Source organism: Musa acuminata, chromosome BXJ1-11, assembly GCF_036884655.1.
Source record: "Musa acuminata AAA Group cultivar baxijiao chromosome BXJ1-11, Cavendish_Baxijiao_AAA, whole genome shotgun sequence".
Lineage (NCBI taxonomy): Eukaryota > Viridiplantae > Streptophyta > Magnoliopsida > Zingiberales > Musaceae > Musa > Musa acuminata.
This window is the reverse complement of record NC_088337.1, coordinates 1,180,343-1,203,128: the sequence shown is the minus strand read 5'-3', so window position 1 is coordinate 1,203,128 and position 22,786 is coordinate 1,180,343. Positions and strand designations below refer to the sequence as shown.

Here is a 22,786-nt window from a genome sequence, read left to right as displayed (position 1 = left end):
CGAAGACGAAAAAACAACCACTATTCGGCAGCCAGACTATTGATCGAACCAACATTCCAGTGTAACATCAGATCAACAGTTTACAACCGTGTCAAATTTTGATTGCAGGTACTTCCAATCCTAGTGATCTCACTACATAGACTGCCAACTCAGAAGCAAATCGACAGAGGCCCAATTCGACTGACCTTCCATTACATCTTCTTTGAGACCACAAGCAGATTTGAGGAAATAACATGTGGTGACAATGACTGCAACTACTGTGGTCTCGATCCTACAGAGGATCAGTGACATGTGACCATGATTTCAGGATTACAAAATACACATAGCAGACCACAAAATTCTCTCTGATTTCAGGAATTAGCTAAATGGCAAGGAAGAATGGGAAGGGTAGTAAACAGGTTTGTTGTTTGTTGAGACCCAAAAATTCCCTGGGACAGTCCTCAAGGCAAAGATGACTATAGCATTAAATGCCTCTAGGACCATCTGATGTACTAATTTGTTTCTTGATGCAGGACTCAAGAAAAACAACATGGACCACAAAGCAGGACCACAACCACAGGTTCAAGGACTACCCATCACCATCTTTGGGCATCACCAGAGGGTATTGATCATGAAGCATATAGTTAAGGACTCTTACCATCTTTGAGATGCTGGCAGAAGCGGGACCAATTCATCTGCACCAGGCAATAGGCCAAAGGGAACAGTAATTCGGTAGATGTTGCTGAACATTTCAATGCTGCTGAGATATCTGCGGATTCATCCAATTCCTTGGACAGTCCTAGAAGCTGCCAAGAGAGGAAATCAGTGTGCAAGAAGACTATCATGTAAAACTGTAAATTTTGGCCCAGAGAAATTGAGAATCTGCCCTATGTCGGTAGATGTTATCTTTTTAGTCACAGGAAGATTCTAAAAGAACTTCTAATTTAATAACCGACACTTAGTGCACAAAGCCAAGAACGAAAGAACAGTCTCACCCAAATCAAGATGGTTGTTTGGTGAGAGAAACTCAACTTTGGTCCTTGAACATGGTATGCTGAAATTTGAAAATCCCAGGTGCAGATTCCTAAGTTCTAAAAGAAAAAAAAAGAAAAAAGTATCACAAATATTTCTGTAGAATGAGGAATGGGACAGAGAACATTAATTAAGAAAATGAAGATGTTAATTCAATAGTCAGGGAAGACAATCTTGACAATCTTGCAAAAAATAAAATGCAGACCTTCGGTTAAACTTGTACCATACAGCAATACCAAGTACAATGTTAACCCAAATCAGTCATGCTTAACTGTCCGAAAATAGAGATGCATTAAGTAAAACAACTGAACAATTTTAAAAAAGAATTGAACAATTAAGTAATACAATGTTAACCCAAATCAGTCACACTTCAGTTTATTTGATGCTGTGGACAATAGTTACTCGGTGAACTCTGCTGTAATGTTTCTTGAAGTGCCAACAAAAACAACATGAGCAAACCAAATAAAGAAATTTTGTCATCATAAATAACGCCAAAATTGGTGAGGAGAATGTAGTTGTTTAACAATGCAGAAACAGAATAGCTAGAGAAATTACAGTGTTCTGGTTTTAAGAGAATGCATATGATGATCATGGACATGCAAATACGGTGGATACAGTAAAGGTAAAATACAAACTTGAGAATTCCAGGGTTCACATGCTCACATCAGTGCACATGCCGTACCGGTCTCTGCATATAGTCTATGCATATGCTGCAAAGTTTCAGCAAACAAAAATATGACTTTTATGAGTCCAGACATGTTGGCTTTGTCACAAGGAAGATCCTTTTGAGCCAAGAACATATTTCTACTCAAGGCCTATGAAAAGGAGACTGTCTATGAGGTCGAATCTTCTACCATAACTCATTAGCTCAAGGTAGTCTCAGCTATTAACTGACTAGGTTTAATCCTTCTTGAAAATATCTGAAGATTCTTGACGGCAGAATGAGGAATTAAACTAAAACTTGATTACTACAGCAACTGCTGCAGAAGCAGAAATCTAACAGAAAATTCATTATTTTCTGCAATAGAACTAGGGGGGCTAAACTGGATATGAAATTCATCTAAATCCATTTCTCTAAGCTAAGTAGGATATGGTTACACAATTGTTGTCTGTCAAATACTTTTGTTCATATCCAAATTTTGCTGAGATCTTTAAGATACAGATATGGCAACATGTTCTGCTCTATCTGCACCCAGAAATTCAAATATATAGATATTTAAATTTATCCAATGTATTAAATTAACCTAAAAAATCATTTAAAATAATCTCTTTAAGCATATTATTTTTTCCATCTATCATTTTTTTTCTTTTTCTTTCACATTTACTTTGAAGTTCCTCCTAAAGGAAATAGGGTTGACAGGTTCCAGTTCAGAACATCCGTGGAACAGTAACCAGTCATGCCAGTCCATTACGATCAGGAACTTGCCATGACACTTATATCCTCAATCTAGACATCCATATCTAGTTCAAGAAAACATAATCTTTTATGATCCATAACATAGTCTTTATCTGCATAGCTCTATTCATACACCATATCACCATGTGCATGAAGATTTTGCTAGTTTAAAAAATTGATAATCTTACAATGATGAATAAATAAAGCGATCTGGTTGAGTCAATCTGGTTCACCATATATAAGAACTTAGGTTCTTTGACTATGCGATTAAAATTTACTACACATATTCAACACTCAAAGTGCAAATTTGAGATATCTTGGAGAACGAAAAAATAGAACAGTCTTTGCTTTTAGTTACGTTTGATATCAAGATAAAGCAGCTTCATCAACTAGTCTATGGAAAACTCAAGATATTAATAATGTTGAAGGAAAATAAATCAAACCAATCACCGATGTTTCTAGAAAAAATTTAAAAGACCAAGATCTATGGGCAAACTAATGCCACCATAGAAACCAAGTATTATTTGTGGCTACCATATGAGGGATGTGCAAAAACACCAAGCCATAATGTCCCAATTATTTGGGGTTAGATACATAAACCAAATTGATGGGAACATGGTACTAAACAGAGGCTTTAAAGAAAGCTCCTATAATCACAAACGTTAGCAATGACTGTCAAAGAAGAACAAGGTCTCTGGTAGAGTATTAATCAGTCATGTTCGGTGTAGGACAATAGTTTTGATGGATTTTCCGAAGACTTCTACAAGAGTTAGGCACGTGTTACATGATCAAGGTTGGAACTAGTGGTGTGCCTGATTTTCACATGTCAATTTCCAGGACGTAAGACTACAATAAGAATTGTCACAATAATTTGTTACCAAAGATACAAGTCCAAAATGCAAATCAGTAGAGCTTGATAATGAACTTTAGAAATTAAATTAGAAGAAAAAGAAACTCTGACGCTAGAATTTTATGTATAAATACTCTACGGTACTGCAGGGGAAGTTGAAAGTGTACAGTAATTAATTAGCCCTATAGCCAATACTGTAACAGAACAAATGTATTAATCAATACTATAGCATACCTGTAGTAGTACTGTAGCAGTTCCATGATGGTACTGTAGCAGTCGTTTTGGGAATAATAGTTTATGAGAAAAGCTAAAAGAAAGAGAAAGCAAAAGCAAAAGAAAATAAATAATCAAAGAGAAAAAGAAGATAAATTGGGATCACACTGCTTGAGGTCCAGCATTACACTAATGTCTGGCAACAAGCAGGGAAAAACAATATCCATGCAGGAGCTCAACTTTATTTATTTATACATCATAAGCAAAGAGTAATCCAAGACATTAACAAATTCCAAGTAACATCAATTTCATCCACAGGTTACAACAAATAACTTTAGCAATTTAAAATCCAATGGCTGGCCTAAGAGACTGGGAATCACATTAAAAATGGGCCAAAAAAATTGATTATTTAGACAAGATTATACGTTTTGGGATAAAGGATTACAAAAGAAAACTCATATGATCTAAGCTCATAATTATCCGCTGCTTCATCCTGCCACTGCTATAATATGGCGTCCCATCGTGGCCAGGGAAGCTTCAGGTGGCAGATGTATATAATTTTTTTTTCTGCATACAAATGTTGTGCAAGTATGAAACTCAAAGGCCACACAAACATAGAAAAAGAGATGCTCAAAGGCCAGCAAGTGCACGACTTCAAGGCAGTCACTTTTTAATGTCAAGAAGTGAAAGATTCAAACCACCAGAACAAAAGTCAAACATCTGTTGGATAAAAAACCAAAATATCAAATTTGTTTGATTGAGGGAAAAAAACTATTAAGGCCTATTATCTTTGTTTTAAGATAAGAGGAACTGATGAAGTGAGAAGTTGAAGAACTGAGGCAAAAAATCATATTAACTTAAGAGCCTCAAATTATGTAGCAATCTATGCTATTCCATTTGTCATTCTGCCAACAAGTGAGAGAAGTTCCATCCCCTTGCACAAGCATCTGGTAGCAGCAACCCAACAGCTTATTGAATACTTAGCTAACTCAACTTAGAAATGGTGTGGAATTCATGACAATGATAGGAATAAACCTAAACATTGTGTATATTGTGTATGTAAGTGGAGGGAAATTGCTTCTAACCAATAAAATCATGATTTTGGTAAAGCCATTACAAGATTGGGACAGATGCATATATTCTTACTACTTCCTAAGGATGCATATAAGCATGAAAACTCCAATATCAAGTTAAGAGTTGAAATAATGCTAGTAGACTAGTAATTAGGAACAATTCTTGAGTTAAGACCAGAAAATGCAAGGCTTTGCAGCAGCCAATGACAATATTGTGGAACAATGCATAATTGCAACTTTGGTATCCATGATGTCAAGATGTAAAAGAATTCTGACAAATTTTGAAAAGAGAGATCTTTCCTATACAATTACCCAGTTCAGTCAAATTTGTTTGATGAAAAAGTTTCTGTGTTTGTCCCTACAACAGAAGTATCATTGATCATTTATTCATTTGTATGATACTGTTTTAGCTTGTTTCTTGTTTAGAAGAGATATGCAATTTTTTATTTGTTTTTGTTTTGAAAAAAACTACAAAGGTTTCCAAACGTGATCTTCCCAATCATGTAGACTGTCTAAAGTCCTTCAAATTTGTCTACCCCACTACGATGTGAAAAGGAGCACCCAAGGTAAATTTGAATAAGGATTTCCTTTAGGTTTTCTGAGAATATTTCAAAGCCATTAATTAATATTATATAGATATATTTATGCTTTACAGGAAAAAACAACAAAAAATTTCTGGAAGTAGTTTGCTCAACTTCCATCAGCAAATTTTTGTTGTTTTTTCCTGTAAAGCATAAATTTGAGACTTTCTGCAGTTTTAGGTGCCTTTCAAATAACTTGGCCCAAGGATGAATAGGGACTACAATTTTCTAAAAAGCAAAGTAATCTTCTTTAATTAATTGTGAAGTTCTGATAGGAATCACTTTAGGGCATTAGGCAGAGAAAAAAAGCCACATGGATGGAGATTGACAAATCTATATTCACAAACCAAAGCTTACGTAGTTACCATAAAAAAAAGCAATGTTATTGGACTAAAAACAATAAAAGGCATGAAGACAGAGGCAAGTGCAGAACATTATCAACCAAACGTGATTAATACCTTACTAGCATCTCCTAACACTAAATGTCATGAAAGACAGAAAGAGCCCACCTCTGTCTAATTTTAGTTGGTCAAATGAGGTCAAACTATTTCCAGAAATCAACACCATTCTCATAGATCCTTCCCTGAGAGGAGATCTCATATCCTGAGAGAAAAGATCTTATGAGATACACTCTAATACACACCCTAATAAATACTCCATTCATCAGAATGAGAATAAATTGAAGAGATTAAAGCATACCATAATTTCAGTATCAGTTAGGCTTTGGAAAAACCAAAATAGTTCCCTTGTTAAAACAAAATTAAATGGAAGAGCTTATACCTCCTCTAGACTATAATCTCAGTATCTTATAGGCGTCGGAGAAACAAATAACTCCAGAAAACCTTTAATCTATTGACAACCTACTCATTCTTTCCAGATAAATAACACACAATCAAGGAAATCAGAGACATAATCTACTGACAACCTACTCAATTCTTTCCAGATAATAGCACACAATCAAGGAAAATAAAGACACAGGGCTCAGAACTTCAAAAGGAGCTTGCATCTTGCTTGGATAGAATTAAGCATAAGTGGTTGAGTCTCCAAACATCACGCCTCATATCTAGATAAAAACATAAACTTATGATTACAGTCAGATGTTCTGTACCCCTTCATTGCTAAGGCATCCTAATTCACATAATAAATATGAGTCAGGAGCACTATGCACCAAACACATGGAGGCCATGCCAATATAACTATACAAACACAGTTATGAAATGTTGACCAGACAATACTTTAATGCAGGTAAGGAAACATCATGTAGCATAGTAAGGTCTATCAAGCACAATATCTTCACTTTGTTATCATTGACTAGCATTACATCTAAGACAGGCTTCAATAGGAAGTATTCATAAACTTTTAACTTTATCTACCACAATCTTCACAAGTTCTTTTATGCATTCCAATGTACCTGTAATACACAATTGAAAGTACCTCACTGACAACAATTTAGCAGCAAAAATGTAAAACATTCTTGGATGTCCAGACAACAACACCCATCAAAGTATCAAAATAGAATAATTGTAATACTATCATCAACATAAAAGTAATGATTGAAATTGTCATATCAAAATAAATGTCAATATGCCCTCAACATCTTATGAAGTGTGTTACTATTAGTGATTCAAATGTTACAATCCTGGTAATGATGAAATATGAAAGCCAAGGTATCCATAAAATTTTATCAAATTATCACCAAACATTCATCTCTTCGAATATACATTTGCTACCTAAAGTAGCTTACGGTTTTAAAATTATTGAAGAAGAATGTTCAGGTTAATTAGCCATACAATTTTAGACAAAATGTTTATAGTTCTATTTTCTTATAACTAAGCACTAAAATGGGTTCACTTTCATTGCATCACTGCAACTTGAAATTTGATGCTTTGGCTAATAACAAAGTCCTGACAAGTGACAACGATCGACTCACTGAAGACTTGTCTGTCTCTTTGAATAAGTTTTTGTATCTTCAACTAACACACTTCCTTGTTCCTTCATCTAGATACATAACTTCCTTGTACTTTTGTCTAAATATATGACGTCCATGCATTCTAGAACCAAGGCCAACTACCCACTAAAGTGAAACCGGCTACGATAATTTTCTCATCAATTGCCCCCAGATTTTCCCCCATGCAACTTCTCTTTCTCTCTTACCATTAGAAGAATCCCCATGAAACGTGATCATCCAAGTGTCATTAGTTGAATATGTGTCCTTTCCTCTGGTCCAGGAGATACGTCTTCCTACCACTTCTGAGCAAAGTGACAAGCTACCTTAATGGGAAATCTACTGTGATACACAGCAGGCAAGCAACCTAAAACTTTGCCAAAATAGTTTTTACTGAAGTAATGATTTAAAACAAAGATCCACGAAAGTGTTCCCTTAAAGAATAGGTAGTCATTTGTTGTGCATGCTATGTCTTACTAGCACTTAAATGTGTTAAAAATTACCTGTTGCAAGCCATTCTAACTAATAGGCATCTTAGGACACTTAAATGTAGCATCCCTCTGCTATGTGATCAATTTAATATAGCATACACACAAAAATAGAACAGTTCCAAGTACATCAGATACCATATCTCTATCAGCTTATCATCACAACAGACAGTTTACATAAAATGCCTAATAATAGTACTCATGAAGATCCCATGCCTTAAACAGCAGAGGCACATGTTTTTAAAAGTTCCATGGATTTCCTTCATATCAGAGCAAAGCCAACAACATTCCAAATGAAGATTTCTACTGCAGCTTAAAAAACAGAAATTCTTGGTAAATGCAGAAATTAGTATCAGTTTCCCAATAACAACCAACCAGATTCACTAATCCATTTAACTAATAATAATCACTCTGCACTTGCTTTAACAATAAACATACACTATCAGACGATTGAAGTTGCCAGAGGTTTAAATCCTAGAAAATATAAGAATGACTAGAAAAGCCTCCATTACCTCATCTTCCTGAGACTTAACAAGCATGGATAATTTCTATAGCCAACATCTCATTCATTGACGTATCCCTCCTTCCGCCCCTCAAAACCCGGGCGCATGAGTTTCTTCTCCCTCTTCTCTATACGCCTCATCTTTTTCTGGTTGATCCTCTCCTTTATATTCTCTGCCCTTGTCTTCTGCTTCTCAGCCCTAATTTTTTATGTGTTCTTGACTCTTTCATTCCACTTCTCCGCATGCTTTTGCTGTCTCTTCTTCTCCTTCTTTATGCTCTCCTTCAACAGCTTCGGGTCATCATGTACCTTCATGCCCGAAGCTCTGCTGACAGCCGCCTTCCAAGAATGTTTTTTGGATACCTTCAGCCCCCTCTCGGGGTCCATCTTTGCCTCCTCCAGCATTTTTGCCCTCTCCAACTCCTGTTGCTTAGATAATTTTCTTCTTTTCCTCCTATTCTCATCGTGCCTACCAATCTTGACCTGCCCAAAGGAGATATCAGGAGCGATAACGTCGCCTCAAGTCTTCGCCATCTTCTTCTTTGTCTCCTTCTCCTCTCTGGTCTCTTTCTCGTCTCTCTTTCGTTTTCCATGAGAAGCGGAAGCATCCGGTTCCACGTTTTTCTTCTTATTATTCTTCTTTTTCTTCTCCATCTTATTTGGTCTGTGCTTGTCGAAAAGAGGCCAAGTGTTGCGACCGGACCGGAGCTCCTCGATCCGGCGGTGAAGCCGCTGCCGGAGCTCCTCATAGGTGACGGAGCGATCATCGCAAATCACAGGGTGGGGGTTATCCACCTCCGTCTGATTTTCGCCGTAATCCTCATCCTCATCCTCGTCGCCGATGTCTTCCTCCTCGCTAGTGTCTGTGGCGATCTTCTCGGCCTCGATGCTCTACTTGAGGAGGTCAAGGGTAGTAGTGGAAGACTTGGCCGGGTCCAGGCGGGCGCGACGAGACTCCCTGAGGTTGACGCGGGACTCAGCCTTGGCGTCCTTGGACAGGCCCTGGAACCAGCCAGGGTTTATCCTCACCGGCGGGAAGGTAAAATCGGGCCGGGATCAGCTGCTCCACGAGGCGGTCGAAGAAGAGGGAGTGGCCGTGGATAAGGTCTTTGAGATCGACGATGTCGGTGTCGCCCGCGGGCGAGGGCTTTCGACGACCGCCTTTTCGCTTCATCGTCGAGCTCGGAAGACGACATGAGATGGGAGGGGGAGTCCCGGGTTCATGCCCTCTTATGTGGGCTGGGCTTTTCTTAGGTCCGCGGGCCAACGGGTAATCTGCAAAAATGCTTTCGAATGTACGTATTATGCTAACATTTTTCGTTTTTTGTACTGTTGGATACACACACAACAAACAAATACCCTTTGAAAGAATGTTGCTACAAAAATCACAATTAAATCATTTTACACCAATTAAACCTGACTATGATTTGTATGATCACAGCAAATCATAACAAGTATAATCTAAATAAGATCCAATTTATTTGAATTGGATAAAGTTCTATTAAAATATGACAATTAGAAACTTTAATTTCTTTGGTTTTATAAGCCCATAATGATTAGAAATATAAAAAAAAAAACAACCCTTTTTTTGGTATCCATAAAAAAAAAAATGGTAGGTTGGTTCAAACAATAACACAATCTTTCTATGTATATCTATTACAACACCATTTTGAGTAACATTACATTATTAGACTTATTTCTACGATCATTTATTTTCCAAAAGATAATTTACATAGTCGTAATTTTTATTTTAATCGTATTGATATATAGTTACATAGAATCACGAAAGTCATGTAATCGAAGCAATATCGCAAAAGATTTTTCGATTACATGTCCAACAAATCAAGCTTTCGAAAGAATAGAATTAACTGAGCCACAGAGGCTGATGTACAACTATAACTATGACATGATGAAGACAATAAGGTGCTATTCATATGATGCCATAAGATTGTACAGCAACCAAAACGATTGTCTTCGTTCATTGCTGAGTATCGGTGATCACTGCATCCATGCAACAACTCATGTCTCTAAAACCTTCAATCCTGCCTAAGCATTTATAGCTCATCTCATAACTTATGAACCAAATCAAAATATGCAGCATTTGGTTGGTATAAACTTCTTCTTCTGTTGCAAACAAAGACGAAATGAAAAACTCATATCAAAAATACATTTTTAGAAAGGAAAAAAAAAAAGTCAAACACAAAAGCTTGGCACAAAATGCAATGATTTGTAGAACTATTGATGAGTATGATTCTTGAAATAATTACATCGATCAATCAACTCAATCAGAAATAATATTATAACTTTCAAGATGGTATATTGCTTTGGAGTGATGGAGACGAGAGTCTTCGCTTGGTTCAAATGAAAATATAAAATATAAAATAAAAGCAAGATTCAAATGTCTCCGCATCTGCGATCAAAATGACATCGATGATCGATTCATGATAAAGGGGCAAACGACGGAGGAAAAAACTATGTATAGCGTCGACTCATACACAGCAGTCATTGAATAAACCAACCGGTAATCAGTTCTACGACGCATAATAAAAACCCAAAACAAGAACCATGATCTCATCTTTGAAAACCCTAAAAAACTACTAGCCCCTTAAGATCTAACCTTAAAAGATTACATCGAAGAGTATCCGCATCAAGCATGAATTCTCAAAATGAGGTTGTGCAAGAGGTATTTATAGTAAGAAAACAAGAAACCCTAAAATCAATCGAAAGGAATAATGGTTGTGCTTGTGCCACGTTATAGCTTCCAAAGGTGACGAAGAAGAAAATAAAGAGGCCCATCAAAATAAGTTATTAAGCCTTGTGTTATGGCAGCCCAACAATATTTTGTGACTCCTCGTACACATGATAAATATATCTATTTATATTTATTCTATTTATAAATATATGACACCGATCAAAGTTAAAAGGTTAATTATGTATATCAAATCCCATCTATGATAGTATATAAAATACAGAGACAACGTATGTGTGTAGTATCATAATATTCATCGGATACAAAATTAGATTAGACTACTTACGAGCTTAATTGCTCGGTAGAAGTATATCCTAACAATCAAACATAATAGTATATTAATCATTATAAGATGTTGACATTCGGAGAGAGATACATATAAAATACATAAAGAGAAGATCATAGAGACATTTCTTCTTCCCATCATAATTGTATATAAAAGAGGATGAACGAACAACAAATATATATAATATCATAATGATGATTCGTTTGATATATAGTATATGAGCTTAATTACTTAGTGGAAGCATGCCTTAACAATTGAACCTAGTAGTGTATTCACCATCATAAGATGTTGATACTTTGATAGAAATGCATATAAACTTCATAAAGAAAAGATTATATAATAAGATATCACTTAAAGATTGTCAATCATTTAGCTAGGATTTCAAAGAGACAATAGAGGCTTACTCCCCTTCTCTGTAACCCATGATCCTCCTACTCACAAGCCCACCTCTGCTTCACATGCTCCTAATTCCATCTTTGAGGTCAAACTCTAAAAGATTCAAAGTAGTATCATACTCTTTGTATATAACTTGATCGTGTGGAGGCTTATATTGTTTATCTTGTTAAACTTTACATTTATAATAAGTCTATTAGTATATTTCCTTATCTTGAATCTCTATTCTTCTAAACTTTGACATCTTTTCGGACTAACATATTATTGGCATAGCGATCAAATTCTTTTGCTTTAAATTCCACTTCACTGAAGACATGTATTATATTCTAATAAAGGGATATTAGTTTCTTAAAAGCACCTACATCATCCTCATCCCATGGAAGCTTTACTTTCGATCACTTCATAAAAAAATATTATATCTACTATTACTTGTGTTTGATACAGTTTTCCTTTAAAACTCCTCATGCATACTATCCTTTTCTGGATCGCTATAAAAAATTATATATTTTTTTTAATTGACCAAGTTACCATCTCTTGTTCTTGTGGCAAGTTCACTAGGATTTGCATATTCCTAGGCCTATCCAAACCCATTCCATTACTCAAGGTATTTGAATCAAATTTGATAACATCGGTTCTTTTAAACTTTGGCCTTCAAAAACCTTCCTAGCATTTACTTTAAATGTAATAAAGTGGGTCACAAAATCTTATCTTGTGAGATCAAACCTTCCAATGAAATTACTTTTTATTATTCACATAAAAATCGTAAGGAACCCTATCCCAATATTGAAGACTTATGGATCTTAAGTCTGAGTATAAAGAAAGCTCCAACTTAAAATAGCCCAATATAATCAAGTTAAATCCTCGCCACCTCCTTCCTCTCAACCATCAGACTTATAGGCTTATCCTCTTAAGTTCATCTTACGTGATCAAACCCAATTAACTTCTTATAGATTTACAAATAAGCGTGTCCCAAAACATTCTCCTATTTCCAATGCTAAACATTTTAATTTGGACTCCTCCGATACTTTGTCCTCTTGTACTATTGAACCTAATGCCTCAACCATACACTCATTGATTTTCTTTATTTCAAAATGCTTCCATATCTTACTTACCAAAAATATGCTTTGATTATTCTTCAATTCTTATTAGAGCGAGTTACTTCAAACATAATCATTATTCTCTCAAATTATTTTATTTTAAATTTTATTGGTTTGAGCATAATAAAATTTATAACCAAATTGCCCCTCTCATCTATCCCCCCTTATCCTCTTATAACATAATCAAATAATTTGATGGAATTATTTCAAAGCCTTCTAACAATGTTAGACCTTAGATTTACTCATTCGTATAAAAAAACTCAACTAATAACCTAGAGGACTCTATCAAAATTACTTAGATCTCTACCGTAAGAATAATAATGACTTTTTGATTAGGAAATCACTCACCTCCTTTCCCTCTATAACGAACTTTTTACTCTGAATAGATATTTGTATGATAAATGGTGGACTAGGGCTAAGGTTTAATAGACTAATATAGGGAACAAATACTAAACTCTTCTACTCTACCTCTTTTAATAAAAAGAATAACTCCCCTCATAAGATTAAAAATGATGATGGTTCCTTTGTCGAGGATTCCAACATCATTCTTAATATATTTATTTAATAATATTTTAATATTTGGAGCCTTCGATATTAAAATCACTCTCCAAACCGGTCTTTATACCCTTCTCTCTCTAGACATCCCTCAACCTTCCATCAACTTCTTTGTTATTCCTTCCACATATAAAAAATTTAAATTATTTTTAAACAAAAACCTAATTTCTAATGGGTTCAATGTGAAATTTTACAAAAGTTACTAGACCATTTATTCTTAGCTCATTTATATTATTTTTTATATCTTCATAAATCCTAGTGGTTGGGAAAAAATTATATCTTTATCCTAAAAAATCAAACCCTGTTATTGTTGAGGATTTTATATGCATACCTTCATGCAATGTTATCTATAAACTTCTTGCCAATCATATCAAAGATCATCTAAACAATCTTATTAGCCATAAGCAATCTACCTTTACCAAATGTAGGACCATATATGATAATATCCTTCTTGCTAATAAGTTCATCTACTACCAACTATAAAAACAAATATCTTCTCATTTTTCTAATATTATTTCATAATTAGAATTATTATATTGCATATTTTCAATAGAAGCTAATTTCCTAATAGGTTAAAGGAGATGTTACGTAGACTATCATGTTCTGCATAATATGATCAACTTATTATTATCTTTTATTTTTGTTATGTAGACCCCACAATATGAATTTTACTTTTTTTTCGTCGATGAAATATTATGGATAAAAGCAAGATTTATAATGATAATAGAGTTAGTAATGAGTGCTTATAAGGTGCCGTAAGTTTTGTTATTTTTCATTTGGATGAATTGCCCGCGATCGAAAGATTCAATGTATATACAAATTATGTTGTAATTCTTGCTATATGAATCATGAAACTATGCTTAAACACCTAATGCTATGGATTTTTAAATGGGCTCACTAACTAGATTTGTAATGGAGAATCTGATCTGATTTGATACTTTCATCTTCTAATTCAATAGGAGAATAAGTTAACTTGCCTATGCATAATACGGATAAATTATTGCATAACATTTACATTGATCACTCAAATCAACAAGAAGAATAAATTTCAAGTTGAAGCACAAGAAGGACATGGTGCATATTCATAAAATTTTGAAGATCTTATATGAGATTCAAGTAAAAAATTATACATTGTTTGCTTATATTTTAGTAAACTTTTCTTCGTTATACTATACATCTTTCTCATAGTATTTTCAGTTATAAAACAATAGTCTTTTAATGCATTACTTGAAATGTTAATCTTACATTACCAATTGAAGTTGGATTATCAAATTCAACTTATGAGACTAAAACACTACTTAGAGAATTAGATCTTAAGTATTGACAGAGGATATTCTAATACCATCCAACTAGCAACTACTTCAGATCACACGTGGTGCCACTTTAGTCAAAGTAGGGCGAAAATTCAAGGGGTAAACCGATTCTCACCCCTCACTGATTATATATGCATTCATAACAGGGCAACAACCCACGAGGTTCTTGTGGTCATTAGTCGAAAGGCCCCAGCGATGGTCTTTGAGATATTCCAAATAGCTCATTAGTTCATGGCCGTTGAAACGCTAGTTGTAACGAGGCTCGAGGAGACGAACAAAAGGCCCCACGTGAAACAGCCCCAATGTTCATCCCTAAGACTACCTAGGAAGAAATTCAATAGGTCGAAGCCTCCACTCCCAAGGCCACCACCGTCACATCTCAATTCATCGAGGATAGAAATCTTTCTCTAAATCAAGGGAAAGGGGCTCTTAAGGGAGTCCAACTCATCGAAGACCCCATTTGAGTACAAAGACAAAGCAAGATGTTGTCTATACCACCGAGACTACAACCATAAAATTGAAGAATGTCAAGATCTGAAATATCTTTTCGCGAATAAAAGGTGCTAACAAATATATCTAAAGTATTTAATTTCAAAACCATGGTTTTGATACTAATTGTAAGCATAAAAAATCATAATATATTATTATTAAATAAAAAAGTTTTAATACCAAAATCTAAATTCAAATAATAATAAATCTAAATTCATGATACGTAGCTTTCAATGTTATTCAGAAAATCCTTTCTCTGATCTACGAGCGCACTATCGTCGGATCAAAGATCTTTAGTAATGCTAATCTGCGAGAAGTGTTAGACTTGACTTCTTCTTTCTTCCTATCATTCACATGACTACTATGATCAATGGATTCAATGATAAAAAAATTATTATAGAAGATTTGTAATCTCTTATTAACTAGTTCAAGAGATTTGTAATCTCTCAATTATGTCACATCTCTCCGTATCTTCACTTATTCAATTGTTATGTGTTTATATTATTGTATTGAGTTCATAGAATATCATATATATTTATAGATAAGAGTAGAGGACCTAATATAAATAATTATGAGATTTTCTCCTGTCAAAATCAGATTGGAAGAAATTTTATTATAATTTAGCTTTCTTTTTATTGCATATTCATAATATATCTGATTACGTAAACACAACAAAAAATAAGTACGTGTATCTGTAAGAGATATGATGATACGTGCTAATCAAACATCCACCGAAAGCGACCTCCCATTGTGACCTACACGTTCCCGTCTTCTTTTTTCTCTCTCGGCCTTCCTCTTCATATGATGTTCTTCCTCGTTCCAAGCACCCACGACCGAAGGACCGGCTCGAGGAATGCGACTTGATCATATCGGTTCTCGCCGAGTTATTCCGCTGCTGATGCTCCTCACTCTGCTGCCTACTCCCAGAAAGTCCCTCGTTAGCTGGTCGGAGCCCTCGAGGTTTCTGACGCCCGAAGGATTGAACTTAGTCTCGTCCATAATGCACAGTCCAGTGTCGAGCGCGCGGAATCCCCCAGCCTGCTGTCGATGCCCGCCGGCGATGGCGCTTCCACCGAATGCCGTTCTCCCCCCGGCACCATCAAAGAGGTCGGTGCCTCCGTTCGCGAGCGTCATCATCAGGTTTTGGAGGTGAGCTTCGTTCTCCGTTTGATATTGCAGGCCGCCTCCGTCATCACCGCCGTCCCCACTGAAGCTACACCTGCTTGAAGAAGATCTGGCAAACCCTCTCAGTAAGGGGGGTCCGCCGCTTGTCGTCACGCCCATCTGAGCCGCCTTCTGAAGCAATGCAGTGGCTGACATCTGCGGAAGCATCAAGTCGCTTTGCATCGAGGTGTTGTAGAGAGAATTCGTTCCTCCAACGAAGTGATCGCTCGTAAGGTTTCCCGAGAAGAGTGTCGCTGGCTCAGTGCTTCCGTTGGCACTGTTAAATCCGTCGGCCATCAGCATCTGGTTGTTTTGGTTGCCGCCACTGTTGCTGTTACCGATACTGCTCGTGCTGCTGCTATTGTGGGAGAAGAAGCCAAGGTTGAAGACACTGGCGGCGGTGGCGGCAGCGGAGGTGGAAGAAGTAATGGTGCTGCTACATTGGAGATCATGGAGTTGCGTCAGGCCATGGAGTGGTCTACTTTGAAGTAGAGAGTGGTGAGGCGGGTGCTCCTCATTGAACTCCTGGGTGGAGCCATTATCAAGGTAGAAAGCAGACGGTGGAGGAGCCTGAGGTGGTCGGAACGACGACGGGGTCGCAGAGGAGATGAGGTGTTCTAGCTGTGATCCAGGGCCTCCTCCGGTGCGGACAAGGTCGGTCGGCGCATGGCTTTGGGCTTGCAGCGAAGAGAGGTGGGCATTGACTTGAGACAGGCCTGAGGCCATGGTGGTGGGGTTTCCGTAGAGATGGTTGCCGAGAGCGTGGAGGCCGGCGGTGGGTGGCCTCGAGCTCTCTTGCGCCAGGGCGTCGCAGAAGGCCCGATGGGTGATGAAGCTGTCACGCCTGTATCGATCACAAGAAGGAATGTTGCATGGTTACCTCAAGCTGATGAGTTGATACACACACTATATCTGTCGAGTGGAGGATTGTTTTCTGAGCTCACATATAACAACATAAAGTCTAACCTAAATAATTGATACACATAACTAAATGACGGAGGAGAAACAAAAGTAAAGTAATATGTTAGGAATAGAACGCTTCATTCACCAAAAGCTTTAAGATACGATGACAAATAGGCACAGTTTCCCAGGCAGCAACCTACACCAAGATGAGAGAGAATATAATTCTACTTTATGACCATGAGATTAGAAGCCCGAACTATGGGACTAAATACTCAAGAGAGGATGTTTGGAAGACGCAGGAAACCCACACATGACCCGTCAATAACTCCAACTCCTATGAGCACATCATCATCCTGACACACCCTACAGTTCTAGCAGAGTTATCGAACCACCCAACTTCCTTTGAAGCTCTCCCTCATACCAGATGTGTTGAGAAATCTCTCCTATCCCTTGATGAACGCTGATATGACTCCCACACTGAAATAGATGAAGAGAAATCGGTACGTGTTTGGAGGACCTGCTTCTCTTCCCTCCTTCCAAGTTTCAACCCTAACGTTGTCATGAAAAGGCTGACCTGCCAGTGCCGCAGGGCCGTCACACAAGTAGCCAAGCCACTAGAGAACAAACCTACAAAGATGCTTACCTGGCACCACGTGAACAGGCCTGATAGAGAGAGAGAAGGAGAGAAAGGAGGTCCAGGAGGAGCAGGAGATTAATCGAGAGCACAAGAAAAGGTGGCGCTGGTTTCAACGCGAGAGAGAGAGAGAGAGAAGATGAGGAGGCATTTGTTTTCTTCGAGCTGAAACCTCTATGACCATGGCAGCTCTAAAGACGAATTCACGTGGGAGCAGTTCCTCACAGCCGTTTCCCAACGAGTACGTTCCTTTCTCTCGCTCTGTCTCTCTTTCTCTCTCTCTCTCTCTCTCACTTTCCAGGGAATCCAGCCATAACAACCCTAAAAAAAGGAACCTCCCTAACCCTAGAAGACCAACATACAATCTTTGAACGAAGTTCAAAGCAGAAAGCAAGGGAAGGAGACGCACTATTATCACCGAATCCGAAGCTAGACACTAACAATGGTGACTCGTGATGAATGCATGCGACGGAGACGGAAATTGGAGGAGAAAATGGATGCATGGATTTCAGCTGGATTCCTACTGCTACCATGTCTTTTACCAGCCGTGACTAACCTGGAGAAGAGGGTGCCGCAGTCGCAGCGGTACTCGCGGGTGCCGCAGGTCTTGGCATGGGCCTTGAGGTCGGACTGGACGGCGTAGCGCTTGGAGCACTTGTCGCACTTCCACTTCTTCTCGCCGTGCTTGCGGCAGAAGTGCTTCTTGATGCCGGTGAGGTCGCCGAGGGCGCGCGAGGGGTGGTGGTGGACGCAGGTCGGCTCGGGGCAGAGGTACACGCGACGCCGCACCTCCTTGCTGCTCTTCTGCCGGAGCTTCCACGGCAGGTTGTGGCCCCGGCGGTGCAGCTGCAGGTTCTGTTCCCGCTGGAACCCCTTGTTGCAGACCTCGCAGATGAAGCGGTTCGTCGCCAGTAGCGACGTCGGCGACAGAGCAATCACCTCGGCGTCCGGATCTGCTGCAGAGACATGTGGATTTGGTTGTGCTTGTGAATAAACAATTCGTCAATCATTCATCGAGACAAGGATAGAATAATGCGGTCTGTTTCACAGGACGTACGTCATGCACTAAGATTGAGGATGAAGATGGAACTGGGTTTGAAGAGAGTGATCAATTGGAAGAGAAGGTATGTGAAGAAAGCTTACGAAGCGCAAGTGGAAATGGGAATTCATCTGTGGAACGCCATAGATTGGAGAAACTAAGAACAGCAAATCCCAATTCCACGGATCCAGTGACTTGAAATCGTCATCATGGATTCGGGCTTTCAAGATGTGAAGAGAAGTCAAAAAGGGCTGCAGGATTAGGACATGAGACAACAGTAACCAGTAACAGAGAGAAGGCAGATATGCTTGAATCAATTCTTTCTCTTGCATGTTTGAGTGTTTCAGATACTTGCTTGGGTTTCCTGGTTGGTTCCTTCTCTTCCTCTCTGAAGCTGCAGCGGGAGCCGGCACCGTCGCAGAGGATTTCTGCTGCTGCTGCTGCTGTTGTTTCATCTGCTTTTGGAGCTCCTCATCTCTGATCCCACCAAAGAAGGGTGACGACGACGAGGCTGATGCCATTTTCCTACCTCAAAATAGCCACAAGAACAACGAAAGCAACAACACCTCTCTTCTTCTTCCGATGGCGTTCTTCTTGTTTCTTCTTCCTGGATCTTTTGTGAACACCGACAAGCCCAAACCGAAACAGAAGTAGAAATTCTCACTGACCAACATGCAACCATGAAAGCTGATCCCCTTCCTTTGTGTTCTCTATATATCTAGCTATGTACCTATCTCTTCCCACGCTTTCCAACCATTATTTTCTCCCAATCCTCAAGGACAAGAAAGGATCCAAAAAGAAAGGGAAGATGTGAGGAAACCCCCAAACTCCCAGTACAAGTCAGTGACCTGAATTTCCCACCAGACAACTTTGCCAAAGACCTCTCCAAATCTTTGTCCGCCTAGATTCGTAAAACAACAAAGAGAGCTGGAAAACCAAGTAAACAGTTGCACTCAAAACTGGTATAGAGAGAGAGAGAAGGGGTCAGAAGCAGAACAAAGACCAGTGGATATGACACAAAAGAGAGAACATATCAATAACCTCTTCCTATCTCCTCCTCTTAAGCAGTAGAAGAATGAAAACCAACACCTTGTGTGAACTCGTTCATTCCTTTGCCAAACCCCATTCTTCCTCTCACAGGTCCTCCTTCCTTTTTCCCTTTCTCCTTCTACTCTCCCCACCCCTTCACACCACCAAGCAAAATGTGTCCAACCAAAAAACTACTAGAATAAATATGTGCATGACACTGATCGAGAGAGAGAGAGAGAGAGAGAGAGAGAGGTCGGGTGGAGGCAAAGCGTGTCGTTATGTGGCCATGGATGGGTCCACCGACTGTGGAATGCCATCCTCGCTGCTCTCCTCTTATTCCGCATCCCAAGTCTTTGACGAAGAACTTCCTTTAGATCACCTTCTCACCAACTCTTCATTCACTACTAAGTCAAAAGAAGGCATTACTAATGATAATTATGACAGTATTAAACAAATAAATAAGCTTAGCAACAAAAGATAAGTGGCTAAATTTAGCTGCAGTACCTTTTAAGTCTTATCAATATATTGGATTCTTTTTTAATAATTTTTTTAATATAATTATTGATTATCTCATTTAAATTATCATGATATCAAAAAATCCTGCGATAAACTATTAAGATATTTATCGGCTAAACTAGATGACATCTTTATATTATGTGTTTAATACTAAGCTGGCCAGTTTATACGATACAATTTCATGATATATTAATTAAAATCAAGAAGAAGATTAAAATTGATCATAGGAGAGCTAATTGAAATTTATCATAGAGTTCTAAAATTAATATCATTACTCTTCTCCTTTTTTTTAATGGGTAATTGATGTAAATGGGATATAATTTTGATAATCAAATATCTTATATATGTTATCTGACATATCTGAAAATTAGTTGAATCAGATTTTTCAAGTGTACCTATGACATTATTATTAGACTAATATTTCAAATATATATAAAGAGTATTTAGGATAAATAGATAATTATGATGCACCGTCATATCTCGAAAATATTTTATAATTGGTTGAAAAAATAACTTGGGAAATGACAATTTATATTATATTATTCAATGTCCTTTCATCCATGACAAGGATGGCGGCTTCAATTCTTATTAATTTCATGACCTACCATCGATGACACATTGGTGCATGGAGGAATCGGAATACAATTTGGCACTGTATGTCAACATGCTATAGACAAGTGACTACATGAGCATTGGTAGAATGACTTGTATCCATGGAATAGGTAGTCGTCAAATATGTCTCCTTGTATTCCAATGTTGGGAGATGTGGATGCTGACCATGTCTTTGTCATCACACTGAGCATGCACAGTCCAAAACCTGCTTCATGAGCTATCTACATCCATCAAAGGCTACAAAATTTATTGTTTTTCCTTCGATAATTCACTTGGTCTTAAATGATCATGCACATGATTTCTTACACACCTTCTTAATTTGAATTATTGCCTGAATTATTCAAGGCTTATGTACCATCAATCATATTATCAAATTGTCTTCTAATTCAATCAAAGCTCATCAAGTCGAGATCTAATTAAAAATTACCCGAGTTATTACGGTTTTGATTTAAATCATTGATCAAAATGCTTAAACTAAAATTACTATAATACACTCATCACGCCAATATAAGTCAATCGTAGTCTTTACCCACTTCCAATGTGTATTGCAAGAACAGAAAATAAATCAAATGTGTGCAAAAGAATCAATATGAGACATTCATAATTGGCACAAGTAGACAAACGAATCACAGTGCCACTGGTCCTCTAAGCTTGGAAGATGCCGAATGCATTAAGCTACAAGTCAAAGTACAATGCCTCTTAGCCGACCGAGTGCAGCCACCATGTGTGGCAAGCGGAATACTCTCTTCTCCGTGCTACGTACGTGACCCAACTCCATGAGCTTTCCCTGCTCTCGATCTTATTATTATTTTGTAGTAAATCTTTGCAACATTATTTTTTTCTTTTTGTAATTTAAAAGATCAGAAATCGAATCACGAGAGCCGTATTTCTATGTAATTTCAAGATAAAACTATACATTGACCCTCCTCTTGGTCGTTTTTAGCAGCATGATCCTTTGCATTGATTCCTTCCCATGGCTTCTGTTCCTTTTCATTCAGTATCCTGACCTGCTTGGGCTGGAGTGGCTTGTGTGCGAGGCGGTAAGGTTGTCGAGAGAGAGAGAGAGAGGCACGCGTGCGTACATGGAGGTGTAAGGATACGATGAGATGATTGGCATTGGGAGCAAGCGGCTGGTGTCCTTGATAGGAGAAGTCATTTTCCCTGTGTTGGCAGACGAGCTGAGGAAGAAGCTCAGAGCACAAGACCCGAGGCTGAAACATGTCTCGGTGGTCCTTCCCCTACCTTTTTGATCTCATCAACTATGACGAGCTTTTCAAGGAATATTCACTCTCACGGGAGAGAGATCAGATCATATAAGAGCTTACAGAGAGATTTAATGGAGACTACAAGCACTACTGTGTGCTGCAGTCGTCCTTTGGGTCATACAACATCAAAGACGAGTATGAAATCTTGCTGAGAAGCTACAGACCAACGAATGAATGGAGGGCATGGATTGATGATGTATCATGTTCATCATCTTAGGTTAATCTTTGTCTTCTCTCTTGTGCTGGGGAAAAAGATGCGATTCGGTATGGTAGATCTTATGGTTCTAAATGCACTAACCAAACCCAGCAAAGTACAACAAAAGATTGAAGCCAAAATAACAGCTTTTTAAGAGACTAATCTGCCATTGACTTTGCGCAAGGTAGAGAAACATGTCATGTCACACACTGAATGAAGCCTTTAGATCGTAGCTTCTCTTGTGACTTCACTTGTTCTTCACATCCTACTTATCTAAAAGCTCAATCATTTTGTTGTCCCTTGGCATGACGCTACCTAAATCCCGGATCTTGGTCTCTCACACACCCCAGTATTTTACTCAATCATGTGGCTGTTCAATGCAAGAGAAACAACAGCCTCCAACCCTAAGGTCAAGCAAAACTAGGGTTTTTGTCCACTAGCATACGGAGGCTTGTGGTCTGCATAGATTCTTGTTATTGGGGTTTGG

General features: G+C 38.0%; 1 protein-coding gene, 1 long non-coding RNA gene and 1 pseudogene across 5 annotated transcripts; all 3 read right to left on the bottom strand.

Annotated features, from left to right (window-relative positions):
• Nucleotides 1-74: 74 nt before the first annotated feature.
• LOC135596766 (ribosomal RNA-processing protein 14-like) lies at nt 75-9,290 on the bottom strand (annotated as a pseudogene).
• A 6,259-nt stretch (nt 9,291-15,549) lies between these two features.
• Nucleotides 15,550-19,956, bottom strand: LOC103970146 (protein indeterminate-domain 4, chloroplastic). Of its 4 annotated transcripts, none has more exons than XM_065088891.1 (4): nt 19,723-19,889; nt 19,037-19,640; nt 18,199-18,595; nt 15,550-16,949 (listed from the first exon to the last, which is right to left on the bottom strand). In XM_065088891.1, exons 2-4 carry the CDS (start codon nt 19,200-19,202, stop codon nt 15,806-15,808), a joined length of 1,707 nt encoding a protein of 568 aa, XP_064944963.1. In that variant the 5' UTR covers nt 19,203-19,640; nt 19,723-19,889; the 3' UTR covers nt 15,550-15,805. The 4 variants fall into 4 exon arrangements, with proteins under 4 accessions (XP_064944963.1, XP_009382083.2, XP_018676621.2 ...); XM_009383808.3 differs by having other exon boundaries at nt 18,199-18,598; nt 19,723-19,888; XM_018821076.2 differs by having other exon boundaries at nt 18,199-18,598; nt 19,037-19,956.
• On the bottom strand, nt 17,019-18,186 carry LOC135596765 (uncharacterized). Its single transcript, XR_010481028.1, has 2 exons — nt 17,652-18,186; nt 17,019-17,582 (listed from the first exon to the last, which is right to left on the bottom strand). It is a non-coding gene; the product is annotated as an uncharacterized LOC135596765 (long non-coding RNA).
• Nucleotides 19,957-22,786: the final 2,830 nt, after the last annotated feature.

Bases quoted from the DNA above. Each gene is read 5' to 3' on its own strand.
- LOC103970146 (XM_018821076.2), bottom strand. From the start codon at position 19,202: ATGGCATCAGCCTCGTCGTCGTCACCCTTCTTTGGTGGGATCAGAGAT. The intron at 18,599-19,036 runs GCAAGTATCTGA...ATGTCTCTGCAG, and splicing joins GAACCAACCAGGAAACCCAA to CAGATCCGGACGCCGAGGTG. The intron at 16,950-18,198 runs GTTAGTCACGGC...TGATCGATACAG, and splicing joins TGCGGCACCCTCTTCTCCAG to GCGTGACAGCTTCATCACCC.